Here is a 15515-nt window from a genome sequence, read left to right as displayed (position 1 = left end):
TAATCTTTACCCTGCATCCACCTCAGTGCTCTCTTGGCACTCTGCATTTCTCCAGCATAACATCTAGTATACAGCAGGAAAATGACTGGAGTATCTGTCTCATCCACTGCTAGCTATTCCTTAAGGACAAGAACTATGTCTTGACTCTTCTGTGTACTTCTAAACCTAGCATAATGTCTGCTACACAGACCTCAGAATTTTTTCTAAACTATAGGGAAAAGCTCAATATGACTTTTAAGCCCTATATGAGACATACAAAGACCTCCTATGACATAGGAAGTCTTTCATAGTTAAACCTTACACTCCACCCATGAACACAACATGTGGTGTGTTTCATATTACTGCAACTTTATGTTTATTTCTTCTATCTAGAGTGCTCATTTTTTCTTCAAAACCATCTTGCCTTTATCTTTAAATCCTTAGTTTATGTACTTTCTTTCATCTAATTTAAAATTCAGTTTATTATAATACCAAACGCTCACTTGAAAAAAAGTAGTCAAGCTTTCACAGAAATACTGTCTATTATCAACCCTCATACTCCACAAAACAAAGTTAAACTTATCTCATTCCTTCCTCAGTACTACTCCTACAGGGAGAGAAATCTTCATTATCTGACTATTTATTATGAAAATACCCAATTACAAACCGTGTAAGTAAAAGTCAGTATATCACAAATATATTCACAAATGAAAAGACCATTCATTAAAACTTAAACGAGGGGGAGAGGGGTAAACTAGGAGAATGGGATTAATGGACACCAAAAACCATAAAATACATAAGCAATAAGGATTTACTGTACAGCACAGGGAATTATTCTCAATCTCTTCTAATAACCTGTAATAACTATATAATGTGCAAAAAACCTGAATCACTATGCTATACATCTGAAACTAACACAATATTGTAAATAAAACGTACATCAAAAATACAACAACAGGAGTTCCCGTCGTGGCGCAGTGGTTAACGAATCCGACTAGGAACCATGAGGTTGCGGGTTCGGTCCCTGCCCTTGCTCAGTGGGTTAACGATCCGGCGTTGCCGTGAGCTGTGGTGTAGGTTGCAGACGCGGCTCGGATCCCGCGTTGCTGTGGCTCTGGCGTAGGCCGGTGGCTACAGCTCCGATTCGACCCCTAGCCTGGGAACCTCCATATGCCGCGGGAGTGGCCCAAGAAATAGCAATAACAACAACAACAACAACAAAAGGCAAACGACAAAAAAAAAAAAAATAAAAATAAAAATACAACAACAAAAAACTAACATCCCTCCCTCTTAGATGCACTCCTAACCAAAACAAAGTTTTTGTCATTCTCTCACTAATCAAAAAGGATCCAACAATACAATGCAAACTGATTACAAAGTCCACTGTGAATCATGGCAGAGGTAGTACAATTTCAAAAAGTCATTTCAGTGATGGTCGAGAAGAAAACTGTCAGATCATATGCAAGGCAACTGACATACTGAACAATAAAAGACGAGAAAACTGACAAGAATGATGATACAATAGGTACATCAAAAGAGAATCATCTGAATAAAAATTTAAAAGATGTGCTCCTGGGAACTAAGCAAGTCCTCCAATGTTTATTTCATTTTTGGTTTTTTTTTGCAAAGATTTATCCTTTTCATTAGGTTATAAAAATGTGAAGTAAAGGATAGATTGATACAATTTTTATCAGGAAAAAAACACTCTCAAAAAAGCAAACACTTGATGCCTTCATGGTTATGATTATAATCAATAATTGGTTTCATATAAAGATGGTGTCCAATACTACAAAGTATTTTCCCCCAAGATAAAGTTCTGATCAAAGCTTTTAAGCAAATTAACTTTTTTTTTTTTTTTTGCTTAAGGGCCACAGCTGCGGCACACGGAAGTTCCCAGGTCAGAAGTCTAATCAGAGCTGGAGCTGCTGGCCTATGCCACAGCCACAGCCAATGCCAGACCTGAGTCATGTCTGTGACCTACTCCACAGCTCATGGCAACACCAGATTCTTAACCCACTGAGTAAGGCCAGCGATCGAACCTGCATCTTCATGGATACTAGTCAGATTTGCTACAACTGAGCCACAAAGGGAACTCTCAAAATTAACTTCTGCTTAAGTAAAAAATAAGTAAATTAACTGCATCTTAAGTAAATTAACTTTTTCCCCCCTTTTTTGACTGTCCCGTGGCATATGGAGTTCCTAGCCCAGGGATCAGATCTGAGTGGCAGTTGTGAACACTGGGTCCCTAACCCAATGTGCCAGGCCAGGGGCTGAACCTGAATCCCAGTGCCCCTGATCCCACTGCGCCACAGTGGGAACTCTTTAAGTAAATTAACTTTTTTTTTGTCTTTTTTGTCATTTCTTTCTTTTTTTTTTTTTTTTTGTCTTTTGTTGTTGTTGTTGTTGCTATCTCTTGGGCCGCTCCCGCGGCATATGGAGGTTCCCAGGCTAGGGGTCCAATCGGAGCTATAGCCACCGGCCTACGCCAGAGCCACAGCAACGCGGGATCCGAGCCGCGTCTGCAACCTACACCACAGCTCACGGCAACGCCGGATCGTTAACCCACTGAGCAAGGGCAGGGACCGAACCCGCGACCTCATGGTTCCTAGTCGGATTCGTTAACCACTGCGCCACGACGGGAACTCCTTTTTTGTCATTTCTTAGGCCGATCCCGTGGCATATGGAGATTCCCAGGCTAGGGGTCAAATTGGAGCTGTAGCCGCCAGGCTATGCCAGAGCCATAGCAACACTGGATTCAAACTGTGTCTGCAACCTACACCACAGCTCACGGCAACGCCAGATCCCAACCCACTGAGCAAGGGCAGGGATCGAACCCGCAACCTCATGGTTCCTCGTCAGATTCGCTAACCACTGAGCCACGACGGGAACTCCCACGTTTAATGGCCTTTTTTAGTACAAATTATCTTCAGAACTACTTCTACTACCTTGTAAATAGGTCAATTACTTTGTGTACTGCATAGTATTATCAGCACTCATTTTCTGCTCTCGAAAAAGGTTATCTTCTTGAGTGCTGTAGCCATGGCTCATCTTTGTATTTATAGAATGTGGAATAATGCATGGCACATAGCAGTACACAGTGACATGAGTTGCATTCAAATTCTAAAATACATAAGTAAGTATTAAATAATTTTAAGATGCATTATCATTGAATTTCTATTCCTCCAGAGGTACTTTCCATTCAAATACCTGACAAGGGCCTCCGAGATACAAAACTGCCTTGAATGAGCTCAACTCAAATAAAGAGAAATAAACCACAAGTACATAAACAACTAAGCACAAGAAATGTATGTACCAGAGGACTATAGATAAAATCTAAAGGGAATCGAAAAGAGATCAACGCTAAAAATATAAGCAAGTTTTGTAGAGAAGGTTGTGTCTGAGGCATGATTTGCAGAAAACATTGGATTTGGAAGTGTAGAAACCGGAAGGTAGAAAGAAAATTAGAGGCAGCAACTACAGATACATAAAAGAAAAATGTTCGGCTTCACTGAAATGAGGGTAGATAAAGGGTAGTGTGCTAAACAGTATTTTAAAAGTATATTAAAAATATATTTAGGTCCAAGTATTAGAAAGGCTTGAATGGAAAGTTCTAAAATATGTAGAATTTTTTCTTTCTTAAGAGCACAAACTCCTAGGAGTTCCCACTGTGACTCAGAGGGTTAAGAACCCGACTAGTATCCAAGAGGATGCAGGTTTGCTCCCTGGTCTCACTCAGTGGGTTAAGGATCTAGCCTTGCTGTGAGCTGTGGTATAGGTCACAGACACAGCTCAGATCTGGCATTGCTGTGGCTACAGTGTAGGCTGGCAGCTGCAGATCGAATCTGACCCCTAGCCTGGGAACTTTCATATGCTGCAGGTGCAGCCATAAAAAAGACCAAAAAAAAAAAAAAAAAAGTATAAACTCATACATACATACACACACATATTTTTAAGGGTCACACAAAGCATATGGAAGTTCCTAGGCTAGGAGTTGAATGGGAGCTGCAGCTGCCTGCCTATGCCACAGCCACACCAGATCTGAGCCATTCTGCAACCTACACCACAGCTCACAGCAAAACCAGATCCATAACCAACTAAACCCACTAAGCAGGGCCAGGGATTGAACCCATGTCCTCATGAATACTAGTCAGGTTTGTTACAACTGAGCCACAACACAACTCCAAATATATACATATTTATGGCTATACCCATGGCATATGGAAATTCCCAGGACAGGGATCAAATCCAAACCAGAGCTGCAACCTACACCACAGCCACAGCTGCAGCAATGCCAGATCTTTAACTCAATGAACTAGGCGGAGGATCAAAGTCCATACCATCACAGAGATAACAATGGATCCCTAACTTGCTGTGCCACAGTGAGAACTACAATGCTAGCCCCAAAATATTTTTGACCAGGGGAGTAACATGATCAGAATTGTGAGAGGGAAATTTAACCAACAATAGAGAAAGTCTCACACTGTAAGTGAGAGTGGATGATGGGAACAGCAATAAGAATGGTTAAGGTATGAATTAAAAAGATACAATAAAAGAACAAAATAATGCTATTTGAAGCAACATGGACTGTCCTAGAGATTGTGATAGTAAGTGAAGTAAGTCAGACAGAGAAAAACAAATGCTATATGATATCACTTAAATGCAGAACCTAATTTTAAAAAGTTATACAAATGAACTTATTTACAAAACAGAAACAGACTCACAGATGTCAAAAACAAACTTATCGTTACCAAAGGGGAAACGTAGACAGTGGGAGATAAATTAGGAGTTTGGGATAAACAGACAGTCACTACTACATGGGAGAAGAATCTGAAAAAGGATGGATAAATGTACATGCTTAACTGAATCACTTCACTGTACACCTGAAACTAACAAAACACTGTAAATCAACTACATATTCCAATGAAAAGTAAAAAAAAAAAAAGGGGACAGGCTTCCAGTTACAAGTTAAGTTTTAGGAAGCTAGTGTATAGCATGGTGAATATAGTTAACAATACTGTGTTGTATACTTGAAAGTCACTAAGAGAAAAGACCTTAAAAGTTCTCACCACACACATAACAAACGGTAACTACATGAGATGGTGGATATGTTAACTAACCTTAATCATCTTACAACATGTACATGTACCAAAATGCCTTGTTGCTCAACTTAAACACACAATGTTATACATCAATTACATCTTAATAAAGCTGGGGAGGAAAAGATATCAAAGGGCAGAATTATTTGCACTTTTGCAACAAGTTTTAAGTGCAAACAGTCAGATATAAATCATGCTTTCAGGTTTAAGAAATACCATTCAGATTTGTTTTATTTTTTACTGACTTACTTATTGCTTTCCTGACTACATGTCAGGAAAGAACAGATTTGGGAAATATTATGAATTCAGTCTTATATTCACAGAACATGAAGGTGTGAATTTTTTTTTCTTTTTTTTTTCTTTTTGTCTTTTCTGGGGCTGCACCTGCGGCATATGAAGGTTCCCAGACTAGGGGTCTAATCAGAGCTCTAGCTGCCAGCCTATGCCAGAGGCACAGCAATACCAGATCCAAGCCACGTCTGCAACCTACACCACAGCTCACAGCAACGCCAGATCCTCAACCCAGTGAGCAAGGCCAGGGATTGAACCGGCAATCTCACTGTTCCTAGTCGGATTTGTTAACCACTGAGCCACGATGGGGACTCTGAAAGTTTAGAATTTCTGTTTAGCATTGGAAGTGGGACTACAGCCTTAAGAAGGGCCAGAAAAAAGTAGTCATACAATTATGACAACAATCGGGAGAAAAAAAACCAAACAGCATTTCAAGAATAAAGGTGCAATGAGTTGTGTCAAATGATGCAAAAAGGCCATGTATAATGAAGATTAAGATCACTGGATTTGGCAAGTTTAATAAAACATTTCTGGAAAACAACAAAGACAAATACCAAAAGATGAGTAGTGAGGAGTGAGAAAATGAGACAAAGCTAGAGATTACTCTCTACTGAAGTTAGGAAATTTAAAATGAGACAGGCATTTGGTTTAGAGGAACAAAAGAATTAGGAGAGTTTTGTTTAGAATAGGGTAATCTCATATTTGTAAGTTGTGAGAATGTTCTAATAATTAACTTTTAACCATTAACACATGTTCTGCAGACACTAGAATTCCAAAACAATCTTTAAACGTTGGTAACCTGAACTTTCGCCTGGGCTATTTGGTGATTCTGATAGTATACCATACATCAAACAGTGTGTTAGAAAAAAAGGCTCTGGCATTTAACAAGGTGTGGATGCTTTTTGCACACAGTGGACATTTAACTAATGACCTATACATACTTATAACAAATAGGAAATGTCAAACAAAGTCCATCTCTTTTTAAAGTTTTCCATACTTTCCTTTTTTTTTAAAGATTCTACTTTACAACCGACAACACCAATACCTTGAAGAAATAGCAGACCAAGAGTCTGACAAATCACACTGCAAATTATCAAGTTTGAAAAAAATTACATAGGGTGTTTTCTAAAAAAAATTAATACATACTTTTTAAACAAGTTTCATCTTATTGCAAAATAAGATTATCTCCAAAATTAAAGGGGGAAAACTAAACCAGGAAATTTTGGGCTCCTCAAAATCTCATTTCTCAAGTTGTTTAGTCTAATATCTGAATAACACTACCCAAACTAAAATAAACCATAACACACAGGATTTGGAATAGATATTTTAAATCCTGAAGTCCTAGAAACTGACAAAATGACTACCATTTAAAAATACAGATGAAGGAGTTCCCATTGTGACTCAGCGGTTAACAAACAAACCCGACTAGTATCCATGAGGACTCGGGTTTGATCCTTGGCCTCGCCCAGTGGATTAAAGATCCCGCGTTGCAGTGAGCTGTCGTGTAGGTCACAGACGTGGCTCAGATTCCTCATTGCTGTGGCTGTGGTGTACAGCAGCTACAGCTCTAATTCAACCCTTAGCCTGGAAACCTCTGCATGCTAACATGTGTGGTCAAAAAAGACAAAAAAGACCAAAAAAAAAAAAAAAAAGATGATAACGTTTAAGGATTATACATAGCAGCAATTTTTAAACAAGCAGTAGAAGGAAGTGAGGAGTGGAGAGAAAAACTACAATTATCCCTGAAATAAATGCCAAATTCTTATTCATAAGACTCCTAGGAAAGAACATAAAAACTAGTTTGAAACAATCAAATTATGAATGAAAAACTCATACTGGAATATCATACTTACTATTATAAAAGTCGTTTTTCTTTATCAGTGATGCCACAAACTTGTAAAGTTATATAGTTCAAATATTACAATACTCTAATACAAACCCGCAAGACTGGAATATGAATCATTACTATCACAGTTAATAATTTAAAATTCTAATCCACTGAGTAATAAGGAATGCTTGTGTCCTAAAATTAACCTATATGTGTCTTTATAAAAACCATAAATTTCTATATGTTTTCCTTCCTTTTAAGAACTAAATCCTTATTCACACAGTATAAATTTGTGAATTCACTTACTCACTAAGATTTATTTGTAAACCCCAAAACAATACTTGCAGCACTTTCGTGGTCATTTGAGAGTAAATGCAGAGATGAAAAAAAATCTGAGTGGCCTAATACATTCCTGCTGAAGTCAAGGCAATGTGCTGCCTTTCTGCTTCAGCTCTCATTAACAAGTGTCTCTTCAGTGATCTACTTAGTGCCACATTTTTGTACTTTTAGGTGGTGATTCTGATGTTTAAAACAGCTCTCATGCAAACTGCTGACGTGCTATTCAACAGTCCTAAGAGCAAGAATACTGAATATGCCTTATGGAGAAAACATGGGTTAGATACGCTTCAGTGAAGCATGAGTTACAGCACTGCTGGCCATGAGTCCAGTGTTAATGAAACAACTATTTATATATTTAAAAGCGTGATTAAACAGAACCTAACATAAAACAAGGTTATGTAGTATTGATCGACTGACAAAAATGTTGTGACCACAGGCTTATTGCCCCTATGAGCAATGGTTCAGGATCTGCTCCTTCTGTAACTGGGGTGACTTTGTAGAACAGACCCACTGCAGACAACAAAAATCCACTGTATTGTTAGCAACCCTGACGTCAAGTAACAGTTTCAGATCTCTGAAACATTTCTCGCACAGTATTTCTAAAAGGAGCTACAATCATTCAAGATTTTTCTCTCTACATCGTGGTCGACTTTCTCCTTTCTAGGAGTCAAAGACCATACAAAGTCATGTTCTATACAGCCACTTTCCTTACATTGATCGCTAAAGCACACAGCTGATACTGTTCTAACGTGATAATTTCATGATAACAGGGTTCTTGTGCTAGCTTCACAATAGCACTTCCAGCAGCAAGTCTCAGACGTGACATATCCGGTTTACTGAAAAATAAGCAAGAAAGAATGTGAATTAGATTTCCAAATGTCTGCACAAAAACATTCCTACTTTGTATATCTACTTTTACAAAAATGCCTCTGGCAAAAAAAAGAAAAGGGGGGGGTAGATTGTTTCAGTAAGATTGAACACCATATGATGCTTACTTAATTTCTGAGAAGATGGTGTCTGACACTACACAATTCTTCTTTTGAACATAGGTCTATGCTAGTCATTTAATTCTCTCATTCCACACAAAATAGCTTTTAGCGAGGCCTAGAACAAATTTATTTGTATGTTTAGTTGTTAGGTCTTAAGTCTTCCACTATGATGTTTTTGTTTTTGATATGTTTAGTAATATATTAAGCATAAAGATACATAATTTGCTAATTAGTCAATTAAAACTATGGTGTTAAGTACAAAAGAAGTAGAAAGAAAGCAGGTATAGTGGATAAAATATACTTTTTTTTGGTCTTTTTAGGGCGGCACCTGCAAGTTCCCAGGCTAGGGGTCAAAGAGGAGCTGTAGCTGCTGCCCTACACCTAAGGCACAACAATGTGGGATGTGAGCCGCGTCTGCAACCTACACCACAGCTCATGGCCACATTGGATCCCCAGCCCACTGAGCGAGGCTGGAGATTAAACCCACGTCCTCATGGATACCAGTCGGGTTCATTACTGCTGAGCCACAACGGGAACTCCTAAAACATACTATTTTTAGCTAGTATTCAACTTCCTAAATATTGTTAAGAACCTTCTTTTAGGTCTAAGGGATGAAAAATTTTGCTAAATGGTACACACTTAAGCAATCAGGAAATTCTTGACTAGTAAATATACCTAAACAATTCTCCCTAATATATAGTGGTACTTAGATGAATTATAGGGATCTTAGACCCTAATGGTAGGAGGGAATCCTGTAACTCCTTAATTAGGAGCCCCTATGTAGTTCCATACTAAGAGATCCTTATTTAATTTTCATACAACACATATGCGTCTATCATGTATACAGTACTGAGAAGGACTGAAGAGACAATCTTAGTCTTCCAAGATCTAATGGTCCGGTGGGCTTAAGACTCTTCCTTTATCTTTCTAAGGATTTTGTATGGATATTTACTGAAGGTATGCCAACATTAGTAAGATTCTGAAGTTACAGATTTCAGGTGTGCTTTTCAGCTCATCAAAAGCAGTATTTCAAGGAGTCATTCTAAGGTAAATCACTCAACCACTGCTAAGGAAAGTACGATTTTCTTGTTGGGTTTTTGGTTTTTTTTTTTTTTTTTTTTTTTTTTAGTATAAATAAAATATAAATAATTATAATACTTTACGTTTTTGAACACGAGGTTTCTATACAAAACATACTTTAAAAATGCAGACCTGGAGTTCCTGTGGTGTCTTAGCAGTAATGAACCCGGCTAGTATCCGTGAAGACACAGGTTCAATCCCTGGCCTTGCTCAGTGGTTTGAGGATCTGGCATTGCCATGAGCTGTGGTGTACGTTGCAGATGTGGCTCAGATCTGGCACTGCTGTAGCTGTGGTAAAGGCCAGCAATTACAGCTCAGATTTGACCCCTAGCCTGGGAACTTCCATATGCTGTGGGTGTGGCCCTAAAAAAAGACAAAAAGGAAAAAGAAAGAAAAATGTTGACCCAATGTAATTTACCTATGTTTGCAGAATTCTAGTGATTCTATTAAAGAATACCACGAATAAAAACAGGTGAATGAGATCTAAATATGCACATAAATAATGTAATTAATAAATTCAGAGACAAAATGTATTACTACCAAGGAAATTTTTTTCTCCAATTATTCTATAAACCCAGAATGCTAGCATATAAATTACAAGAGCAGAAGGTGAAGACCACTAAGACTGCAAGAAGGTAAACACATGAGTTATACAGGTGGAATGGTTTACAGAGTTTTCTTTTTATTTAATTTGAGAAGAATGTGCTACTGTTAATATTTTATGCAAAAAGTACAGCATGAGCAAAACATTTAAGCAGAATAAAAACAGATGGAAAGGCATTATGTAGCTGGCAATCACCATTTATATTTTGTCTTAAAAACTTTAAGCTAGATATATTAAGGGGGGAAGTTATTCTCACATTTCTTATTATCAGTAAAAGGCAATAAATGGCACTTGTGCTTTCACAGAGGACAAACTTCTAAATTTTAGCTAATCTTGACATAATAACCACTACATCATCAATACTTCTAACTACTATGTGCTGGGCAGTGTCTTAAATATAATAAATATACTAACTTATTTAATTATCCTAACAGGTTGATGATATAGACATAATCATTATCTCTGTTTTACAGATGAAGAAAATGAGGTGCAGAGAGGTGAAAGTAACTTGCTGAACGTCACCTGGCTGCCAAGAGGCAGTGCCAGGATTTGAATCTGGGCTCCAGAGCATAATATACACCTTTATTTTTTGCTGTTTTTTAGGGCCATACCAGCAGCATAAGTTCCCAGGCAAGGGGTCTAATCGAAGCTATGGCTGCTGGCCTACGCCACAGCCACAGCAACACCCAGATCTGACCCGCGTCTGTGACCTACACCACAGCTCACAGCAACACTGGATACTTAACCCACTAAGCAAGGCTAGGGATTGAACCCTCAAATCTAGTCGGATTCGTTTCTGCCACGCCATGAAGGGAACTCCCCTATAATATATATCTTTCAAATGAAACAAAACAAACATAAAGGTATGTGTATTTTAAATAATTTGCATCATGTATATTTTTTACATTTGCATGTATTTATAGTTCTGGAAAAAGATACAAAAAGCTGCCTTCTATCCATTCTGTTCTTTTTTCCTTTAGACAGTAACAAGAATATAGAACATCAGTTATTAACTGGTACACTAATATTTTCACATTAGATATTCAAAAAAGTCAACATCTACTGTTTAAAAGTGCATGGCAGTATTCTGTACTAGGCATGTGGCTGTCATTCTGAAATAACCAGTACACAAAAGCATATTACAATAAAAAATATATGCACACCTACAAAGCAGTATTATTTTGTAATGCTTAATTTTTTAATATTTTAATTTAAAAAATTTTAAAGTATAGTTGATGAACTTTGTGTCAATTTCTACTCTATTATCTTGTTAAAAAGAAACCACCATTCAGCAATTACACCAGACGCTGAAATCCTGTCTAACCCAAAGAATGAATGAATGAAGCAGTAATCACATACCTGATTTTCCCCTGCTCTGTCAGGTCTCCATCACTATGCAGTATTGTCGTAAGTAATCTTAAAGTAGAAGTTCCTGATTTACTGTGATTATTTTTCATTCCAAGTAGCCACCGAACCATCATTTTAATAGCCTGAATCTATTTGAAATACAAATTGACAAAAAATTGCTATATTTAAAGAAATTGTTATCATCCTTGAAAAGGAATGAAGCAATGTTTTTAATAGATGCTTTTTAAGAAAAGGAAAGAAAATAGTTATTTTTTTCTGCATAATGTGAAGATAACTTTAAATGTTTTAAATTAAAGATGTTTCATGCCCCAGGCAACTGACAAATGAATTATCTTTACTTTTGTATTTTTAATGGTTCCCCAACATTCATTCATTGGCTGCAACATGCAGTGGCTTGATATAGGATCTCACTTCCCAGCCAAGGGACTGAATCCAGGCCATAGCGGTGTAAGTGCCAAATCTTAGTCAACTGGATCATCAGGGAACTCCCACTCTACTTGGAACCCACAGTAAAATCATACTAACACCCCTAGTTGAAAAGTTCCCAAATGCAAATTACATCAATCTTCTGAGTCTGAGAGATGATACCACCTTACCTTGATACATTTTACAATTATGAAGAACTTGGTACTTTAAAAACTGTTACTGCCTCTAATAATTACAACAATCCTTTTTGAAGGGCTGCATGTTAGCTTTTTCACCTATTATCTGAACTTTTACAGATCTGAGGCGCAGGAGCTAAATGGGCTTTGAACAGTGGCAGGTGGCTGATGGTTTTAAAATGTTCTTCCTGGGCCACTTGGTAAACATGAACTTAAGCGCAGATGGCCTACTTTCTGGTGCAATGCTGCTCAACTAAACAAAACTGCTACTTAAGACTAATACTGAGAAAATAGGTTTATACAGGAACTCGAAAGTATCAAGCATCACTCAATGTTGCTAAAGGAAAGACTACTACAGTTCTGGAGAAACAGTATCAGAATGTGAATCTGCAATAATGTGACAAAGTAGTTCACTACATTAAAATATACAAAACACACACACACCTTGGGCTGTGGACCAAGATGAGGTCTATATTACAGACTACATATGGTGTTTACAGCAATACTCTCTACACTAGTGATGAGCAATCTTTTATGCATAACTCCTACATCAGGGAATTACATGATTTTTTTTCTAACTCAAAAGAAAAAAGTTTATCAAATTCCATGGAAAAGATCACTAGTCTTAAAATATGAATGACCATCTCTACCAAACAGGAGAATGTATAAGGAAACCAGCATTGTTTTTTGCCATTAACAGGCTGATACTTAAGAACCAGCAACATGGAAGTTTTCAAACTCTTCCCCGCCCCCCCAAACTAGAACATTTACAGCTGTCCACAGGCCTCAGATTTCTTATTATTGCCCTATACACTCACAGCACAGAGGATAATGTCATACAATAAATACAAGAACTTAAAAGATTTTAACAGCTCTTTCTACATAATAGGAAGAGATATCTTAATATCTGTAATAATAATAATATGTTAAATTAAATATATTAAAATCAACAGATCTTTGTATATCACTCACTTTGACCATTGTCTCAGGTGAAACTTCTTCATCTGGAACCCAAAGCTTAGTTGTCTTTTTTCCTGGAAGCTAAACAAAAATTAAGGCCTTAAAAACATGAATATAACTTCTCATGTTTAATTATATTTAATATTTAGTGAATAAATGAAATTTTTATCTTCTGCAGCAACAGTCATTACATATGACTATGCTTTCTGTTATTCAATTCAAAAAGGTTGAAAGTTTTGTCCTCACTAGCACCGCATAAGAAAATATCTATCACCTGTGGGTTCTCTGTTCCTGTGAGACAGGACCGACATTAGCCACTTACAATTACCTCCTTACTCACCCCTTTAAGACCAATGTTTCAATTTATTTAAGGCAGCCGGCAAGGACTAGGGTAAAAATCAGTGGAGCCCAAAAGGGTACAGATGACCCTTGAATAGGACAAGGTGGAACTGTGCAGATCCATTTCCACTTTTTTTTTTTTTCTTTTTAAGGTCATAACTGTGGCATTTGGAAGTTCCAAGGCTAGGGGTCAAATTGTAGCTACAGCTACTGGCCTATGCCACAACCACAGCAACTTAGGATCTGAGCCACATATGACCTACACCACAGCTCATGGCAATGCCAGATCCTTAACCCACTGAGCAAGGCCAGGAATCGAACCTGCATCCTCATGGCTACTAGTCAGGTTTATAACCCACTAAGCCACAATGGGATCTCCAACGTCCATGTATTTTTTAACAAACACATACTACAATAATACACACTGCATGGTTGGCTAAATCACAAATGCCCTGCAGATAGGGAGGAACCAAACTATAAATTGTACTAGAATCTTTCACTCTGCAGAGGGTTGGCACCTTTGACCTTCATGTTGCTGAAGGGTCAGGTGCAGTTTTTAAACAAGAGGAAAGGTACATGCAAAATATTTTGAGCTGGGAAAAGTTACAAAGGTTTGCAGTTGAAGTAACAGAAAACATACATCAGTAACTTCCTATTTAAATCCCACCAAAATGGCAACACGCACACACACAAACGTACGCATATGTGGGCTCCTGCATGCGTGCATGCACTCACTCCAGTTAGCTGGGCAGGAAGGGGCCCAAAAGAAAATCAAAATCACAGGAAAATTCTAAAGAATGGAAAATACATGGTACAAAAAATTAACAGAGGTAGAGCGTTGACACTGTCATAAAAGCATGGAAGGAAACACTCATTAAAAAGACATTTTTTTTCAGCACAATCACAGAATAACCCTGAGATGATAAATACGTGAATTTACAGTAGCAGCCAGGAAATTAAGTAAAGTGACAGAAGAGCTGAACCCAATCTTGGAACACTGGAAATCCCATTTTTACCTTCACCTGACATGAGTGATTTTTAAGAGGAAAGAGAATTCAAACAGTACTTCAGATAACCCTCTAGCAATAGGACAGATAAGCCCAAACATCCAGAAGGCAAACTCCCCAAACACAAAGAGCTATATACAAATAGTTTAAAATCAATTCTTCAGTTAAAAAGTGCCTTCAAAGTATGACATGGAAATAATAAAAGAAGAATCATATTAGAAACATACTCATGAAATTTCTGAGCTAAGAATGTCCAAAAAACCCAAAGCTTTAATGGGGGAACCTTACCAAAAAAAGAAGAAAGAACTAGATTGACTTCAAATTTCTTGGTGGCAAGACCAGATGTCAAAAAACAATGTCCTGAAATTTCTGCAACCAAGCGACTTGAGAAATAAATTTTAGTTATTTAGTAATCAAGAGGAAGGAGGTACCACTGAGGTGCAATGGATTAAGAATCTGACTGCAGTGGCTCAGATTGCTGTGGAGATGCAAGTTCAACTCCCAACCTGGTGCATTGGGTTAAAGGATCCAGCACTGCTGCAGCTGCAGCCTAATTTACACATGTAGCTTAGATTCAATCACTGGCCTGGGAACTTCCATACGCCGTGTATATGGGCGTTAAAAAAAAAAAAAAAAAAAAAAAAAAAGAATGAGGAGGAAAATATTTTAAAAATTCAAGAGAAAGATCTTCCAAATCACAAGCCATTTTGAAAGAATTATTCAAAGATGCACTCCACTAAAATATTTAATTCACAAGAAAAATTCAATCAGTATAAGTTACTACAAATACGAAAAACAACCAAAAAAAAAAAAAGCTATCATAAGTAAGACCAAAAGACATTCAGAAATAATACATAAAACCACAACAGATGCAACAAAACCAAAGACAGAGAAAACCTAAAACTAGACAGGATGGAGAGAGATACCAGTCAAAATGAAAAGCATTAAATGAGATGTGGACTTAAATGAAATACTAATTTAAACAGGATATTGGTGACCTTTCTTTAATCTCACATTGTAAGATATAAAATTC

The 15515-nt window shown here is 37.4% G+C and overlaps 1 protein-coding gene across 8 annotated transcripts in view; it reads right to left on the bottom strand.

The window, feature by feature from the left end:
• PDS5B (PDS5 cohesin associated factor B) overlaps positions 1–15515 on the bottom strand; it is a 208855-nt gene that overhangs the window by 23943 nt on the left and 169397 nt on the right. For 6 of the 8 annotated variants that reach the window (XM_021065557.2, XM_021065558.2, XM_021065562.2 and 3 more), the window contains exons 22-24: positions 13149–13217; positions 11566–11702; positions 8246–8369 (exon numbers count right to left, since the gene is read on the bottom strand). In XM_021065557.2, coding sequence (XP_020921216.1) covers positions 8246–8369; positions 11566–11702; positions 13149–13217 — 330 coding nt within the window. Of the gene's footprint in view, positions 1–6353; positions 6792–7309; positions 8370–8694; positions 8866–10838; positions 11703–13148; positions 13218–15515 lie in introns of those variants that run through there. The other 2 variants (XR_014819173.1, XR_014819174.1) reach the window with 2 other exon arrangements.

Source organism: Sus scrofa, chromosome 11 (genome assembly GCF_054392235.1).
Source record: "Sus scrofa isolate SSC_HxYL_T2T_F1_AM1 chromosome 11, Sscrofa_HxYL_maternal_Yorkshire_Landrace_v2.0, whole genome shotgun sequence".
NCBI lineage: Eukaryota > Metazoa > Chordata > Mammalia > Artiodactyla > Suidae > Sus > Sus scrofa.
Note: the sequence above shows the minus strand (reverse complement) of the source record. Positions and strands in the feature narration are given on the sequence as shown.